General features: G+C 40.6%; 1 protein-coding gene across 5 annotated transcripts in view; it reads right to left on the bottom strand.

Annotated features, from left to right (window-relative positions):
• Window positions 1-1,907: 1,907 nt before the first annotated feature.
• The window catches only part of Dennd4c (DENN domain containing 4C), a 95,239-nt gene continuing 78,285 nt past the window's right edge, over window positions 1,908-18,861 (bottom strand). For 4 of the 5 annotated variants that reach the window (XM_029475926.1, XM_021159971.2, XM_029475928.1 and 1 more), the window contains 7 exons: window positions 17,090-17,272; window positions 16,075-16,270; window positions 13,773-14,018; window positions 12,540-12,657; window positions 7,669-7,819; window positions 4,622-4,686; window positions 1,929-3,737 (listed from right to left, as the gene is read on the bottom strand). In XM_029475926.1, the coding sequence (XP_029331786.1) occupies window positions 3,601-3,737; window positions 4,622-4,686; window positions 7,669-7,819; window positions 12,540-12,657; window positions 13,773-14,018; window positions 16,075-16,270; window positions 17,090-17,272 (1,096 nt within the window). In that variant the 3' untranslated portion in view covers window positions 1,929-3,600. Of the gene's footprint in view, window positions 3,738-4,621; window positions 4,687-7,668; window positions 7,820-12,539; window positions 12,658-13,772; window positions 14,019-16,074; window positions 16,271-17,089; window positions 17,273-18,861 lie in introns of all 5 variants that reach the window. The other variant, XM_029475927.1, reaches the window with a different exon arrangement.

Below are 18,861 nucleotides of genomic sequence, written 5' to 3'. Positions count from 1 at the left end.
AAAAAAAAAAAAAAAAAAAAAAAAAGCATGTATACCTGCATGCTAGAAGAGGGCTTCAGATCTCAGTATAGATCATGTGGTTGCTGGGAATTGAACTCCGGATCTCTGTAAGAGCAGTCAGTACTCTTAATGGCTGAGCCATCATCTCTCCAGCCCAAGGAAGCACCCATGTTTCAAAGCAATTTCTAATTGACAAAGTGACAAATCAGAAATGACAATAGGATATGCCCAATTCACCAGGAGAAAGGGAAACTATTACAGTGTCGAGAAAGGCACTTTTACTGGGACAGTTATAGAATTAGAACAGATTGCTAGAGTTTGAGGCCACGTGGAACAATTCATGAGAAGCCGAGAGAAGGAAGCTGGGGGAGGGGGAGGGGAGGGGAGAGATCAAAAACAACGAGGAAGGCATGAGGTTATTCAGCAATCTCACAGGCTGAAAACATTCTAGGCCTTGATTAGATTGTATGGAGGCTAGAAGTTTATAGGAGTAGGCCTGAGTTAGCAGACAAGCAATAAGCCTCATAGATAACAATTACACCAGGACAATAAAAGTTACTTTTACACCCATGGACCCAAGGTTAGTTATCTCTGTAGGTCTTGTGGTGGTCTTGACCCCTCCATCTCCTGAATTCAACCCTTGCCCCAGCTTTCACAGTTTCCTGAGTTCTGCCTATCGTTTGGCTGTGGGTCTCAGCATCTGTTCTCGTCAGCTGCTGCTCCTCAGAAGAATTATGATAGGGTCTTGTCTGAAGGAAAGCAGAATATCGTTAATAGTGTCAGGGACTGGCTCTCTCCTATGGGATGTCTCAGGCTGGGCCACTCATTCCCTTAATCTCTGCTCCATCTTTTCCTTGCACATCTTATAGGCAGGACATATTTTGGGTTGGTTAATGCCCACCTCTCTCCACTGGAAGTCCCACCTAGCTATCTATAGGAGGTGGCCACTTAGTGTCCATATCTCCCAGGTACTAGGAGTCTCAGGGCTGTGCCCATAGACTCCTGGGAGACTCCCCCATTTCTGTTCTTGCCGCCCCCCCCCCATCCCCACTCCTGTTCCCCTCCCTATCCCTGTTCTCCATCCACTCCTAATGTCTATTTTCCTTTCTGAGTGAGATTCAAGCATCATCCCTTGGGGGCTCCTTGTTACTTATCTTCTTTGGGTCTGTGGTTATTCTGGCCTCAGATTCTGAATCCTTAACTCTCAAATTATGGGATTTAGTTGTAAGCCACTAAATCCAGACTACTATAAATGTGATTAGTACCCCTCTATAAAGTTGCTAGAGAAAGCATTAAAAAATGAACAAAGGGCTGGTGAGATGGCTCAGTGGGTAAGAGCACCCGACTGCTCTTCCAAAGGTCTGGAGTTCAAATCCCAGCAACCACTTGGTGGCTCACAACCATCCGTAATGAGATCTGACTCTCCCTCTTCTGGAGTGTCTGAAGACAGCTACAGTGTACTTACATATAATAAATAAATAAATCTAAAAAAAAAAAAATGAACAAAGCCAGGCAGTGATGGTGTACACCTTTAAGTCCAAGCCTGAGTAAGCAGGCTGATCTCTGTGAGCTCAACGTCAGCCTAATCTACAGAGCAAGTTCCAGGACAGCCAGGGCCACACAGAAATCAAAGAACAAAACAAAACAAAACAAAAAATGACCACCAGGCAGAAACTGGTTCCCATGAATCTAAATGGTAGCAAAAACTAAAGTTTCTAAAAAGATAACAAAAGGTGTAACTTCCTATTTTAAGTATGTAACTATCTCCTAAGTTTGGTAAATAAAGTACTTCAACAAATAACACAGACCAGAAAGGAAAAAAAAAAAAAAAGATCCCCAAACAGAAATAAAATAGTCAACCCTAGAGACTGGAGCAGCTTTAGAAATTCAACAGACAACAAATTTGAGATTTTTCTTTTTATTCAACTTTAATTTTATATATGTAAGATAATTTCAAAATCTGTTGGGTCAATAAATGTTAAGGTATAAGCTGTAAAAATATATATATTTGAAACTGTAAAAGATCCAATTTGAATGTAAGAAAGCCTTTACAAAATTTCTGGTAAAACTTTTAACATTCAAATTCAGACTAGAATTCTGCAAAGTCAGATTAACAACCTTTAACGTTGAAATGTTGGTACATGATTTTAAAAAATGCCCACCACATTGAAGAGATTCATGCTATTACTGTGTAACACACTGAGGTAAGTTTGTCAACCGGTTTAGTCATCTGCACTATTACTGTAAGTGCACACATAGCCACTGGGTTTCTAAACCACACAGACAGCTAAGGCAAATTTGCTCTTAAATGGACATTTTTAAACAAGAAGTACAATTTATGTCAAGGTGGGTGGGGCAAGAGGTCATGATTTTTAAACCTGGCAATGAGCTCAATAAGCTTTAAAGTTTTTAGACTTAATTGATTCAACCTAAAAAAACAGTATTTACAAATACACACTTTTATTCACAAGCATATAAATCAAAATATTGTACAAGAATAAAACTTTTATGTGCAGTGCAAATTCTCCATCCCACAGGTTTTATCTATCTATCTATCTAGTTATTTATTTACTTACTTATTTTGTGGTACTAGGAACTGAACCTAGAGCCTCATGTATGCTAGGCAAGTGCTCTACACTGAACTACATTCCCAGATCTCCTTTCAAGTTACTGAAACAGGGCTCACTAAAAGCTGTTCAGGCGGGCCTCAAACTTGAGATCCTCCTGCCTCTGCCTCCCATGAAACCAGGATTATAAAAAAGTAATCAATACCAACAAGTGGCCTGCCTGAATAAAGATTTCGGGGTCAAAGACTATTTTTTCATTAGTATTTTAAAAGCATGTGCTGCATAATTTTGTTAGGTTACAAAGATTAATTTCATTTTACCTACTGGATTCCAATGAAAGCATTGCAGATTAACTTAGTATTGGAAGAAGACGGAAAGAACACCTGGATATCTAAGATATAACCTATTAAGCAAGATATTACATCATTTAAAAGGCAAAGATATAAGATTTTAAGTTAGAGGGAAGGCTGTTAAGAAAGACTTGGATGTTTTTGGAACTGCTGACTACAAACAAGTAGAGTAGTCACTGACTGGGCAATGAGGCCTACTTCAGAAAACTGCTGCCACATGCAACTTTAGCATGTTAATAAATAGACACCTATACACACACTGACTACATAGCCTCATACATACAATCATACACAGTTAGTCTTATTATTCAACTATTTCATGTCTTTTGGTTAGGCGAATTTAATCTGCCATTCCCTCGCTGGACAGCTTCAATAAAAGCAAGTTTTCTAGGAAGATGAAAACCTCCATTATTTCTTTTACTGTGTAAGATGCAAAAATAGTTGCATTGATTTTCAGCAGAGGCGGGGAAATAGGTCAGGAGTCTTCATCATCAATGAACCTCTAGGAACTGAGTGCTGTTGTACATCCTGAGATGATTCCGTATGAATTACAGTCATTTGTATTTCATCCCTAGAGTTACTTCATTTCAGCTTTCACCAAGTTAGGATTTGGGAAGAACATAGAAAGTTTTCAGACAGGATCCATTTCCCCAGTACTCAACCAAACTTTGAAAGAATCTTGTTTAAATGAGAGGCGCTCCAAAACACTTCCTGCACCACTCCACACTGACACTGGGTGGGACATCGATTTTCTGTAACCTTTCAAGAATCTCTGAAGGCAGACTTCTGTATGCGAGTCCATATTCATTGTCAAAAGCCTCTGAAAGACATTTTCAAAAATGCAATTGTAATTTGTTAGTGAAACAAAAGCTATGTACTTTAAAAAAATATACTGGGTCATGTGACACAGATTACATTGCTTATTTAAGTTGTGATTATTTAATATCTTGTTAGAAGTTTTTAGGGTAGAGTGGAATAGGCAATACAGGGCCGCAGCATTTGTGTGGAGATTAGAGGACAATCTGAGGGACTCAGTTCTCTAGTTCCATCATGTGGGTACTGGGGATGGAACTCCACTAAGCCATCTCACCTGCTGTCTTATTTTAAGACAGCCTTACTAGTGTAGAGCCCCGCCCCACACACTGCCCTCCAACTTGTGGTCCTCCAGTCTTCCCCAGGTGCTGAGAAAACAGGCTTGTGCACTGGGCCCAGCTGAAGCAGTACTTGGTTTTACTTTCCTTCTCAAAGAAAGGTTTTATTTTAGCTTACAGTTCCAGCGGGACAGTCTGCAATGGTGCGGAAGGCACGGCATGACATGACAGCAGGTGTAGAAAGCTGTCTAGTCACACTACAACCTTTTTAAAGGCAACTACTAATGCCAGCTACATTTTCTTTCCTTTTTTTTTTTTTTTTGGTTTTTCGAGACAGGGTTTCTCTGTGTAGCCCTGGCTGTCCTGGAACTCACTTTGTAGACCAGGCTGGCCTCGAACTCAGAAATCCGCCTGCCTCTGCCTCCTGAGTGTTGGGATTAAAGGCGTGCGCCACCACGCCCGGCTCTTCCCTTTTTTTTTTTTATGCTGATGAATGAACCCAGGTCCCTGTATGATGGGCCAGTGATCTAACACTCCCATCAACTCCATTTAAAAAACAAACTTTAACTTCAAAAATAAAACTAAAATTTTTATTGATTCTCCATTAACTTACCAATATCAATGTTTTCTCTTCCAAGAGACACTAATGATAAGAAAAGGATTTCTCTGTATAAACTCCTATTAAAAGAAAAAAAGAAAAGATTCTGAAGTAGTCAGCAAAACAACCAAACGCACACAGACTGAATGTTGATTGGGGGTTTCTTTGTGACAGAGGTCACTGTAGTCCAGGGTGGTCAGGACCTTACCGCGTGGATAAGACTAGCCTCAAGCTCTTGGCCATCTTCCTGTCTTGCCTAAGTGCTGAGACTACAGATATGAACCATCACAGCTGGCAGTGCACAGTGAAAACACATCCAACTCTATACTTAGCTAATAGCTATATAATTATTTCCTGCTTTCATGTTAACACCTCAGGTATGTGAGATATCTATGAGGAAACTAGTTGAATGATACACTAAACTTTATAGTATAAAAAATATCCTGTGAGCCTCTAATTCAAATCTTAAACTTTTAAAAAAAGTTAAGGGTGTTGGGCAGTGTGGCTCTATCACAGCCCTGGCTGACCATGTACAAGGCCATCTCTGGGTCTGAATACCAGTATTATGGCTCTAGGGCTGCAACACAGTGGCACTGTGTTTGTCTACCATGCACAAGGGCCAGAGTAACCCTTATCTACCAAGACAAACATTAAAAAATAACGATGAGGTGGACTTGCAAAATGAATCTACTGTCCTGGTGGCGCATGCCTGCAATCCCAGCACTTGGGTGATAAAGAGAGGAAGATAAGGAGTTCAATTCCAGCCTGTATCAAAAAATAAATTAGGAAGCAATGCAAATTGTTTAGGAGCTTCAGAAACAGTAAAGGACATTCAAGCCCTTTTTAGCATACAAACTACAGGCGCAAGTTACTCCTGAGCCTTCCAAGTCATCTCAACTTCAACATTAGATGCTAAGTACAGGATCAGTGTCAGTGTGGATTCTTGTTCTATCACTTCCGAGGTCATCAACAGGGCTGTGAGGAAGAAACTCCAAAAAGGACTCTGGGAATTGCTGTGTGGTGGCACATACCACTCATCTCAGCACTTTGGAGGCAGCTGCAGGTAGATCTCTGTGAGCACAAGGACAACCTGGTCTACATAATGAGTTCCAGACCAGTCAAAGCTACACTGTGAGAGACCTTATCTCCAAAAAAGAAAAAAGAATAGGACTCCGGGAAAATTCATAATGTTTGATATAATTATGCTCCATTTCCAAAGCTTGCACAGTAAAATTCACTTAGTCAGGATGGGAATGTGTACTGATACCAACAAAAGGATAAATAAATAAGAAAGAGACTCACATCTGAGTTCTTCATTACTTTTATCTCTTTCCTAAACCAATTCTACTTCTAATCTCATAATCTTTTTATTTAACAAGAAAAAACTGTGTCGCCATCACAGGATGGCACATACATACTTATGTATATCAAAATTTGGAAATTAACAGACCTCCAGTGAAGAGGAGAAACATTTCTAAAATATATACCATGTACCTTCATTATCTATGACTTACCTTACTACAAGATTTAACCTATACTCTTTGGCTCATTGTACATCTGTGATGAGATATGACTGTATATATTTGAGTAGCACTTATTTCTTTTATAATCGGAGGTATTACATATAACATACATGCTCATGTGGCCTGGGCGGGCAAAGCAAGCCCCAGAGAACCCCTTCCCGGTGCCTGTTGGGATAATCTCTTGTGCACTGTATATGAAGCATCACCTATCTCAGTGTTTTGCAAACATCTCCAACACCTTCTGATTGATTTAATAAAGAGTTGATGGCGTCCAGCAAGGCAGGAAAAGATATTCTAGGTAGGAGAAAGGAACTCTGGGAAAGAATAGGGTGAGAGATTCACCAGATAAACTCAAAGGAAGAAGCAAGTCGTGGTATTCACGAGCTAACCAGCTATGTAATAGAACATAGATTAGTACAAATGGGTTCAATGTAAGTATAAGAGCTAGTTGGGAACAAGCCCAAGCTAAAGCCAAGCTTTCTTTCTTTTTTTTTCTTTTTTTAAAGATTTACTTATTTATTATATGTAAGTACACCGTAGCTGTCTTCAGACACTCCAGAAGAGGACATCAGATCCCATTACAGATGGTTGTGAGCCACATGTGGTTGCTGGGAATTGAACTCAGGACCTCTGGAAGAGCAGTTGGTGCTGAGTCATCTCTCCAGCCCCAAGCTTTCATAATTAACAAAAAGTCTCTGTGTTATTACCTGGGCAGCTAGCAGGCAGACACATTCAGGTGACAGGCAATAGGCTGGCCCTGGTTGTGGAGGTTGCAGGTGAGTGGGACCCAATTGTGTGAGCAAGGGACAGCTGGCCCTGATACCTGTATGCCATAAGGTGGAGATGAGACGCCACCCCACCTTGTCCTTTGCCACCTTACAGCAGGCAGAAGAGATGGCCCTATCAGTATGGGCATGGATGAGCCAGCCCCAAGAGCATGAGAGCCAGTTCTCTGGCTCTGCCCCTTGTTGGCTGTTGCCTTGGGTGAGCTAGCCAAGGACAGTGCTTGGGAGCTTGCCCTATGGTGTGGGTGCTAGAGAGCTAGCCAGCTGATCATCTCAGCTATCACCCAGGTCCAAATCTAGGACATTGAGTTGGCCTCAATGAACTGCAGGACACATGAAGGGGCCAGTCCTGAAGATCCAAAGCTGCAGGACCTCGATGATACAGGGCAGCAACAGGATAGCTGAATGGAGTTCTGATGAGGCTTTAGCACTGATAGAGGAGTAGCAGCCAGAGGCTTGGAACCAGACCAATTATTCATTGTAATGATCATTTGCAAGTAAAGAAATGTGGATACTGTAGGATACATTGTCACACAGTACAGCTTCTACAGTGAGATATTTTTTTCCCTTCTGGCAGGGAGATTACAAGGGTGGAAGGCAAGTTAGAAGGGACAGGGAGATGAGTGGGATTGGGTGTATGATGTAAAATTCATACACACACACACACACACACACACAAAATCAATAAAATGTTAAAAAAAATCATAAAATGCTAACTCAAGTGGAATCAAGTGAAAGATAGAGAAATCGTTACCTCTGCCTTTTCGTGCCTGGCTTCATTTGCTGGGAAAGCAGGTTGATGGGCTTGAGAACATCATTCTGCTGAATACTCTGCCTGATCGTCTCCACTAAAGCGCCGGCTGCCTGCTGCTGCTCTGACAGAAGTGACGGCTTCTTCTCAGAATCTAAAGGACGATACATGGAGAGTAAGTTTTCCAAGCAGTAACAAGTTTCCAGAGCTGTGTCACCTCCCCTTGTCTACTCAGTATCATCTCCCACTTGCCAGTAAAATCATGTGACAGTGTGCTTCCTAAAACATATTCCCTGTTCTTTTTAAATAGGATAACCTTCTTCCCTTTTCTCCAATTTACAGTTTCTTCCCAGAGGCTAGGGTGTGATACTAAATTCCAGAAACTGTAGTAAGACCAAGGAAAAACTTTTACTTATCATAAAAGTGAATATACCAGAAGGAACCAGAACCCTGATGAAAAAGGAATTGCTTAGAAACTATTCAATTCATAGTTAAAAGTTTTATTAGAAAATAAAAATCATAGGTTGGGTGGTGGCTTTAATCTCAGCACTTGGGAGGCAGAGGCAGGTGGATCTCTATGTTGAGGCTAGCCTGATTTACAGAGTCAGTTCCAGGACAACTAGGGAAAGACAGAGAAATCCCGTCTCAACCTCCCTGCCTCCCAAAAAGAAAAATGGTTATGTGCTTACATACAATATAATTTCTAAAACATAACCATGAGAAAGAACTCCTTACTACCTGTTTATGCCACTGTACTTTTCATATTAATTATTAGAGCGCTTAACCTTATATTTACAGACTTCATAGGTTAAAACAGTGTGATGTAGTGCTGTTGAGTCATATGCAAACATTAAACATGCATAAATGTATAAAGTGAGGGATCTGCAACCCTATAGGGGGAACAACAATATGAACTAACCAGTACCCCGGAGCTCTTGACTCTAGCTGCACATGTATCAAAAGATGGCCTAGTCGGCCATCACTGCAAAGAGAGGCCCATTGGACTTGCAAACTTTATATGCCTCAGTACAGGGGAATGCCAGGGCCAAAAAGTGGGAGTGGGTGGGTAGGGGAGTTGGGGGGAGGGTATGGGGGACTTTTGGGATAGCATTGGAAATGTAAATGAGGAAAATACCTAATAAAAATATTTTTAAAATGTATAAAGTGTGTGCTTCGGCTGGAAGAAAAGGATGCTTTGATGCAGGTAATTTCAGGACTTTTACCCACTATTAGCAAGAGATGACAATACGATCTAATAGGTTCTCGGCTAGCCTACTCTCACGTCTAGTACTTGTTATAGAATAATGTATTTCTCAAATAACATAGCTGCCAACTAAACTAGTAAACTCCTCATTTTCAACCAATCTAACAGCACAGCTCTCTACCATCATTGGCTCTTTCCTACTGGTTAATCTCAGACAACAGTGACTTTAGAGGGAAGTACAAATATGCAACACCATGAATTTCCATTCATTCAGGCACCCCTTTTGAGATAGGATCTAGCTATGTAGTCCAAACTGACCAGAAACTAGCAATGTCTAGGCTGATCTTGAATTTGTCATTTATCTTCCTGCCTCAGCTTTCTGGATGCTTGAATTATGGGCATACACACCACCACACCTAGCTAAGGAATTTCTGTGCTAACACAAAGCTGCTGCTTGCTTGCTTGCTTGGTTTCTTCCCTTCTTTCTTTCTTTGCTAACACAAAGCTGCTCCTGCTTCTTTCTTCCTTTCTTCCTTCCTTCCTTCCTTTTTTAAAAAATTTATTTATGTATATGAGTACACTGTAGCTGTCTTCAGACACACCAGAAGAGGGCATCAGATCCCATTACATATGGTTGTGAGCTACCATGTGGTTGCTGGGAATTGAACCTAGGACCTCTGGAAGAATAGCCAGTGTGTGCTCTTAACCACTGAGCCATCTCTCCAGTCCCTACCAGTCATCTCTTAGAAGCTATGGACACAAAGATACCAGGGGAAACAGCAGATGAGAAGCAGCCTCTTTGCAATGCCATGGATGCCAAAAGTCAAAGGAGAGCCTCTACTGCCGACAGAGGAGGGCAGAACATCAGAAATCTGAGCATAGTAGACAGGATAGCCGAGAAGGAAAGACTAAAGTGGCAGGGAGGAACAGGCTGCCAGGAGGGGGGGGGGGAGGAGTCTCACCCAAAATGTTATTTATCTCCTTTCTCCTAAAAAAAACTCCTTTTCTCTTGTCTTTTCTGTCCCCTTGCTTTTCACCCTCCCTGCCTCATTCTTCTCACTCATTACCTGTACAGTTGGTAACTTCTTTTTGCTGTTTTCTTTGCGAAGGTTATCAGTGGTATAGTAGCTGGCTTCAATTCAGTTTAAGTGTATTTCTTTTTTTTTTTTTTTTTTAAGGTTGATTTATTTTATTTATAGTACACTATAGGTGTCTTCAGACACACCAGAAGAGGGCATCAGATCTCATTAACAGATGGTTGTGAGCCACCATGTGGTTGCTGAGAATTGAACTTGGGAACTCAATGCTCTTAACCCCTGAGCCATCTCTCTAGCCCCGTAAGTGTATTTCTATGTTTGATTTGGTCTGATGGCTTTGTTATTATGGTTTATTTTCCCACCAGAGTGGTACTAAAGATTGAGCCCTGAAGGGAACACTGCTCACTAAAACACATAAATAATACCTACCTACTATACTGATAGATGTGCAAATTTCAAGACATAAAAACAAGAAAGGAAAAGATGGCAAAAACAAGTTATGCCGCCACTGAGAAGTCTGACTCAGAAGGATCTAGGAAGACACAGATCAAAACTTGCAAAAAGTTGTCCCCAAATAAAGACAACAGAAACACCATACAACAAAACAAAACAAAAGGTTCCCAAAGTACTGTGAATCCTCCAAAAGACCTTAAATTCTCAATTACCAAATTCAGATATACTGAGGTGGTAAAATGCTGGATAAAGAAAATTTAAAAGCTTATCTCTGAAAAGGATCAATGTTTTCAAGGAGAATACAAACAAGCAGATGAGCCGGGTAGTGGTGGCCCTCGCCTTTAGTCCTAGCACTTAGAAGGCTGAGGCAGTCAGATCTCTATGAATACAAGGTCAGTCTGATCTACAGAGCAATTTACAGCACAGCCATGGCCATACAGAAAAGTCATGTCTCAAAAACAAAGACAAAATAAAACAAACAAACAAACAAACAAAAAGCAGAAAATAATTCTAATACATAAATTTTAAAAAGTCAGCAATATAGATGAAAATGGATTAGAAATTAAGATTAAAAAACCAAAACAAAACCAGCTGATAGAGATGAACTCGGTCAGATAACAAACGCAAAAGAAAATACCCTGTCAGCAGAGAAGGATACAATAGAAGAAAGAAGATTGAGAATATGGAATGGGGGACAAGTTGAAGAAAGGTTATATTCAGATACCGATAAAGGATGGATAGATGAGATAACAATGAAGGATGGATGGATGGGTGGATGGATGGATGGATGGATGGATGGGTGGATGGGTGGATGGGTGGATGGATAGATGGATGGGAGGGTGGGTAGGTAGGTAGGTAGGTAGGTAGGTAGGTAGGTAGAGAAAGCCATCAATATGGCTCAGCAAAACAAAGTCCTTGCTGAGTACTTCCTAAAATGTAGGGAAATAGATGTCCAAGAACAAGAGGCATTTAAAACCCAAACAGACATGGCTATCAAAATAATCCTCCATGACATTTTTTTACTTAAAATGCTAACTACAGGGAAAAAAGTAAAATACACACACACACACACACAAAGACAGACAGGCATGCAAGCAGACACGCGAAACTGAAGTGAAAACAAGAAGTCTATATACACATCTGAGAAAGAAGACTTAAAGCCAAAGGTAGCATAAAGGTCACTATTTATTTATTTACTTAGTGATTGTGTATGTGTGGGGACCATGTACGTTTGGAGGTCAGAAGTCAACTTTTGGGAGTCCATCTCTAGACTAAACTTTGATGGCCAGGCTTGATGGCAAGAGCTTTAGCTGTTGAGTCACCCTGCCAGCACGTTTTGTCTTGGTCTGTTCATTCATTCATTTGTTCCATTCACTCATTTATTTGGTTCTCTGAGATAGAGTTTCTCTGTGTAGCACTGGCTGTCCAGGAACTTGCTCTGTAGACTAGGCTGGCCTAGAACTTGCCTCTGCCTCCAGAGTGCTGGGATTAAAGGCACTGTTTTGTCTTTTTTAAAGATAGTGTCTCAGGATGGAGAGATGGCTCAGAGGTGAAGAGCACTGACTGCTCTACCAGAGGTTTTGAGTTCAATTCCCAGCAACCACATGGTGGCTCACAACCTTTATCTGTAATCTGACACTCTCTTCTGGNGTGTCTGAAGACAGCTACAGTTTATTCACATACATAAAATAAATAAATCTTTAAAATAGAAAATAAACTTCTTTTAAAGACAGCATCTTACCATGTAGTAAATCCTGGCTAGCTTAGAACTCATAAAGATCCACCTCTGGAATTCCAGGATTTAAGGAATGTCCTGCCAAGCCCAAATCTTTTTTTTTTTTTTTTGGTTTTTTCGAGACAGGGTTTCTCTGTATAGCCCTGGCTGTCCTGGAACTCACTTTGTAGACCAGGCTGGCCTCGAACTCAGAAATCCACCTGCCTCTGCCTCCCAAGTGCTGGGATTAAAGGCGTGCGCCACCACCGCCCGGCTCCAAGCCCAAATCTATTGTTTCTTTTTTTTTTTGGTTTCATTTTTCAAGACAGGCTTTCTCTGTATAGCCCTGGCTGTCCTCAAACTCAGAAATCCACCTGCCTCTGCCTCCCAAGTGCTGGGATTATGGGATTAAAGGCGTGTGCCACCACCACCCGGCCTATTGTTTCTCTAATTCTCTTTTACTTACTCAAGTTCCTCCAAGAGACATACAGAGGTTCTCCTGGTTCCTGATGAAGGTTGATATTATCCCACAGCAGTTGAATATACACCAGTTTGCTGTCCTGAGACAAAGATGATAGAGGAAGCTAAAAGAGATTAACAAAATTAATTTTCCAAATAAAATGTTATGAGCAATAAATTATAGACTCAAAATTAATTTTTATTAATGCCTGATGACAAACTTATTATTTTCTGGCGCATATGTTTTGCTTTTTTGACATGAAAAGACTGGATGGATAATCTGGTAAATGGTACAAAGGCACAATGATGTAACCATCATTACAGCCAAGTCTGTTACTTTTATGAGGTATCTTTTTTTTTTAACTCATTACTTGTTAAAATAAACAAGTCAAACAGGGGCCGGGTGTCTCCCAAAGTTCAGTATTATAAAATAGAGGCAATGCCAGCATCTCTTGGTCTGCAATCAGTGACCCTAGCATGGGCTCTGGAAGGCAGGCAGCTGGAGTGATCTTAGTGTAATCACTAATTAGAAAGTTACCTTACACAAACACTTCCCTAAGTTTTAATTATATTATCTGAAAATTATGAATAAGATCTTTCCAATAAGATAGCTGTGCATTTTTCAGGAGAAAATATAGCTAATGAGGGTTGGAGGGATGGCTCAGTGGTTAAGAGCACTGACTGCTCTTCCAGAGGTCCTGAGTTCAAATCCCAGCAACCACATGGTGGCTCACAACCATCTATAATGAGATCTGACGCCCTCTTCTGGTGTGTCTGAAGACAGCTACAGTGTACTGACATATAATAAATAAATAAATCTTTAAAAAAAAATATATATATATATATAGCTAAAAGCTTCCTTTTCTAGCCACCAGCACAGCTAGACAGAGCAACCTAAATCCAGGCTATATTGACACACACATGTGGAATCACTATGTACAATTCCAAGAGCTCTAAGAGAGAAGACACTCTCTTGCTACCAAGTTTTTCCTCACTGCTGGCTGGGATGTGACTCTGATAGCCTGAAGACAGAAGTCAGTTATCTTAGACCAGAAAACCTTAAAATGGAGAGCACACACACCTAAGAAAAAACAAAACCAAACCAGAAGACTCTCAGCACAAACACTGCCATGCCATCCAAAGTTTCTGCTCCTCTGTAAAGCTCCTGCTATCTAGTTCAGTAGCTTGAGGCTCAGCCTACTCAACTACAGCAGTGCAGTCCCAGTGCAGACGTACTCACCTGCACACCTTCATTACAATGCTCAGAGGTGAGAATAAGTCCTGGCAAGTTGCTAGGGAGGTCCAAACGTCTGAAATACCAAACCAGGTTCCAGAAAATGATTGGGTGTTGATTGATGAATGAGGATGTATGAATGACCTGATCACCTTCATTTTCTAGCAAAGATTCAAGTTCCTTCCGAAGCACTAGAGGACTCAAATAGGGCACAGACACAGGAGGAGGATTGGGTCGCTTGCCTAGATGGTCCTTTAAAAATAGACAAAAAGTGGAAATTATCTAACTCTGTATGCTTGCCAGTATAACCTCTGCCGTGAGATTCTACTTCTTTATCCTGTTAAGACTGTTATTTCAGGGCTATTATTATATGTAGTAAAACATGCTAATGAGCCAAAGCAGAGAAAGCCACTAGATTATACTTAAGCTAAATTTTATAGGAGAAAATTGATAATCTATACTTCAATAGACTCTTTCACAATGCTAAAAGGTGGAATAATTTTTTGTTTTCTTTGTTAGCTAGGAGTTGTGGCTGGCAGAGACAGACTGCTCTACGTGTGAGGCCAAAGTGACCTGTTGAATTCAAGGTCAGTTAGGACTATAAAGAAAGATGTCTCAAAAAGGCAAAAAATTAAAAAATTTAAAATTTAAATTCATGTGGGTTTTTTGTGTTGTTTTGTTTTGTTTTGTTTTTGTTTTTTCAGACAGGGTTTCTCTGTATAGCCCTGGCTGTCCTGGAACTCACTTTGTAGACCAGGCTGGCCTCGAACTCAGAAATCTGCCTGCCTCTTAAATTCATGTTTTAAACAAAAAATTGTGAAAGTGTAAAATCCAACATGAAGGCTCACAACCTCAAAGCAGCAGCTATTCCAGACGCATACAAGATAAATAGACTTTGGATCTGGCTAATTTTGGCATCTAATATTTTCTATATCCAAGTTAATTTTAGAATTAAATTTAAAATTAAAAAAGTTAAATTTAGAATAAAATTAAAACAAACAAACCCTGAAGCTAACTATGTTTCTAGATTCAATTGCCAATTTGTAAGGTTGCAATCAACCAAATCAGGACTGTGGAAACCTCTCCTACCTAACTGGGAGAAAAAATGGTACCTGCAATTTAAAGACTAAAGTGCCCCAACCAAGCAAGGCTGACTTTACTTTAACCTTGATGCCTAAGACCACGTCGTGCCCCAGAAATACTTCTGACACAACTTTCATGATTAAAACCCTGAACAAAGACTGAATATCCTAATGATTCCCTAGTTTAGGGTATAATATTGTGATTATATTTGTTAAAGTCATCATTTACAGATACCTGCTGAAATATTTATATGTGGGATAGACACTGCTTGAAATTGCTTTCAAAGTAATTTAGGTATAGAAAAGTTAATAAGGATTTTCATAAAACAATAACCAAAAATACTGGCCATAAACTAAAAATTACTAAAGGTGGCTGTTGGGTCAAGAGACTTAGTAAGCTGGGTACGTAAGTACACACTACTTGGATGGCAGAGGCAGGAGAATATCTATGAATTTGAGGCCAGCCTAGTCTATATTGTGAGACCTTGTCCATTTTTGAAAATTTCAATACTGAAGTCTAAGCTGGGTGTGGTGGCACATGCTTGGAATCCAGCACTTGGGAGATAGAGGCATGAGGATCCCCACAAGTTTGAAGTTAGTCTCATTTACATACAAAGTTCCTGAACAGTCACAGCTACAGAACAAGATCATGACTCAAAAGCCAAAACACATGCACACAGGTACATTTTCTGTTTGAAAATCTTTCAGTTTCTTTATAGATTTTTTTGGGACAGGCACACACCATCATACCTGGCAGTTTTCTATGTTCCTATGTGTTTGAGTATGTGCAGCACAGGACACTGTCTCCCTCAACATTCTCTACCTTATTTTGTGAGACAAAATCTCTCAGTGAACCTGGAGCTCAACAATTCAGCCTGGCTGACTGACTAGCAAGTCCAGTAACCTTCCTGTCTCCATGCCCACAGTGTTTGGATTATTGGCCCGGGCCATCCCATGTGGCTTCAACACTGGTGCAGGAGATCTGAGCTCCTGAGTGTTCACGCTTATGCAGCAGCATTTTAATGGCTGAGTCATCTTCCCAGCACGACAGGACCTTGCCATGTAGTTCTACCAGGCTTAAAATTCACAAAGATGAATTCAATCCTCCTGTCTCGGCCTTAAGTGCCACCAAAAAAAATTGTACTTTTCACATGATACCATGAAATTGTGGGATGTTCCAAGCTATGTATTACACAAGTGTATAGTGTGGCTGCAACAGTACATACCACATCTTCCTGCAGACTACTTGGAAGACTGACTGTTGAGACGCCATGAAATGGTCGCTGGGAGAAGTCGATATTCTGCAGAGGGCCTCCAACACTGTGACTTCGAGTCAAAGATACATTTCGCTTAGATAAACTGTTAGGCACAGATGACATTTTCACACTCTGGATATCACCATTGGTTTTCTTTATTTCATCACTGAAATAAAATGAAGCAATGCTAATCATGAAAAACAATCTAAATTCTAGAGAGGTACAGTACTTTCTACAGTGGATTTAAATGGTCTGAATCCCCCGAGAAGGACTGGCATCTGTAAAAGATTAAATGTGGGGCTAGAGAGATGGCTCAGCAGGAGCTCTTCCCGAGGTCCTGAGTTCAATTCCTAGCAACCACATGGTGGCTCACAACCATCTATAATGGGATCCAGTGCCCTCTTCTGGTGTACTTACTACACAAAGTAAGTAAAATTGTTAAAACAAAAACAAAGCACGCACTTCTGATAACACGGAACAATTTTATATCTACAAATAAAAGACTTAAATGCGAAGCTGGAGGTGTGGCTCAGTGGTGGGGCACTTGTCTCCTGAGGCCTGCTCAATCTCTACCATCTCTCTCCCCATGGAAGCCTTAAACATTCCCCAAGCATTCTCCTAATCCTGGTCAGATGGTGACGGGTATACAAGGACATGATATTAACAAAACTGTCTATTCAGCTGTTTTATTTAACCATAACTTAATCTTTATTAAACACAATCTCTAAGAAGTACTTGTCCATGTAAGTAAATACAGATTTGCTGGGAGGCTTTTAATTTATACCAGGCTACGATCTAACTAGAAACAGATAGAATACTATTTATACTGGCAAGGGGCAGGGATGGGACAGACTGGACTTGAATTTATAATCTTCCTCATTCAGTCATGTACCACCAAGCCCAAGCAGGCTGTCTTTAGATGCAGAATGTTCACAGGAATACTGCATTTCTCTTCTTACAGTGAACTCTACGAACTCTTCAATACCTTGATTCGACTGTATAACTTGCTTCTTCTGTTATGGTCTCACTGTGTTTTGAGAAATCCATAAAGCTGATCAGGTCAGGTTCTGCTGAACTGGACATGGGTTTATGTTCAGAGGGCTCATTGGCTGATGGAATGCTGCCGCTTTGTAAACTGTCACCAGATGTGCTTGGTTTCAAGAAAAAGCTAAGAAAGAAACAGAAAGGGGAAAAATGCTTAAAACAAATAAATCTTCAAGTCTAGGTTAGCTCAGTGAGTAAACATGTTTGCCATGCAAGACTGAGAACCTGACTTGGATCCCTGAAACCCACAGTGGAAGGAGAGAAACAAAAAACTCTGGAGAAGTTAGTCTGTGACCTCCACACACACTCCTGTTTCTGCATATATACAAACACACACTCATATCTACAATATATATGTTTTATTTTATTTTTTATTTTGAGACACGGTTTCTTTGTGTAGCCCTGGCTATTCTTGAACTCACTCTAGAGTATACCAGGCTGGCCTCCAATTCAGAGATCTATCTGCCTCTGCCTTAAAGATGTGAGCCGCCACCACCAGGCTTACAATATATATATTTAAAGCAGGGTCTTCTTGTGTATAGCCTTTATTGGCCTGGAATACAATATGTAGACCAGGTTGGCCTCCAATCTCTGATCTCTGTGACACCAAGTGCCTCTGCGCATGTGCGACCAATTCTCTCCGCTTAAATTCCCATGTCCTCAAATAATCATATTTAGAATCACTGCTTTATAGTAAAACATCATTGGCTGGGAATCCCCAGGGACATGTTCCCTCCTCAGATGCACACCTCTGCTCTCCTCCCACTTTCCGTCCTAAGATCTGCAAATAAGAGGGCTATGGTGCTGACTGCTGACACTATGAAAGAAAACGATGAAAAGGGAAAACAAGACATTCCCTAATTTAAAAACGTCACGGAGGCTGGAGCGACGGCTCAGCACTTAGGAGCACTTGCTGCTCTGCAGAGGACCTGAGTTTGGTTCCAAGAATCCACATGGTGCCTTACTCACCATAAAACTCCAGGCCCAGGGATATACCAGTGCTCCCTGGGCACCAGGCAGACACACAGTGCATATACATATGTGCAGACAACAAAATACTCATACATATAAAGTAACTAGAGGCTGAAGCAGGAAAACCTTGAGTTCAAATTCAACTTGTGCTGCCTGACAAGATCCCGTCTCAACCACCCCAAAGCAAACACAGGACTGGGTAGGGAGGCAGGCTTGAGGGCTGGCTCCAGCAGTGTTTTAGGTTGGCCTTCCTGGGCACTGTGTAACCTATAAACTCAGTTGTTAATTTATGTTGCTCTTTAATTGCTCATAATGACACGTTTACAGACCTCCATGTTGTGTTCTTATTATTTTTGTCTTCTCTTTGCTTCTTTCTTTGTGTAGGACTGGATGACAATAGGGCCATGAACAGGACATTGTCTGAGGTAATGATAAATGTTTTATTCTTGATAAGGGCTGGAATTCCACTAATGTATACATTTATTCTTCAAATGATATATTTTAAATTTGCCTATTTTACTGAATGTAATGCTAGCTTGTAGTTAATGACATCTCATCTTTAAATTAAAAAGTACATTAACATATTTATCTTGTATTTATTTAATTCAAACTAAAAACACTCCACCATTCATACTCAGGGGCTCATTGTGAGCCAGGCACCACTGTACTGACCTATCACCTTTCTTAGCCCAGGGAAGCAGCCAGGCTTACAGCTGTCCCAGTTCTTGCTTCATCTTGTCC

Source organism: Mus caroli, chromosome 4, assembly GCF_900094665.2.
Source record: "Mus caroli chromosome 4, CAROLI_EIJ_v1.1, whole genome shotgun sequence".
Classification (NCBI taxonomy): Eukaryota; Metazoa; Chordata; class Mammalia; order Rodentia; family Muridae; genus Mus; species Mus caroli.
This window is presented reverse-complemented; position numbering and strand designations above follow the sequence as displayed.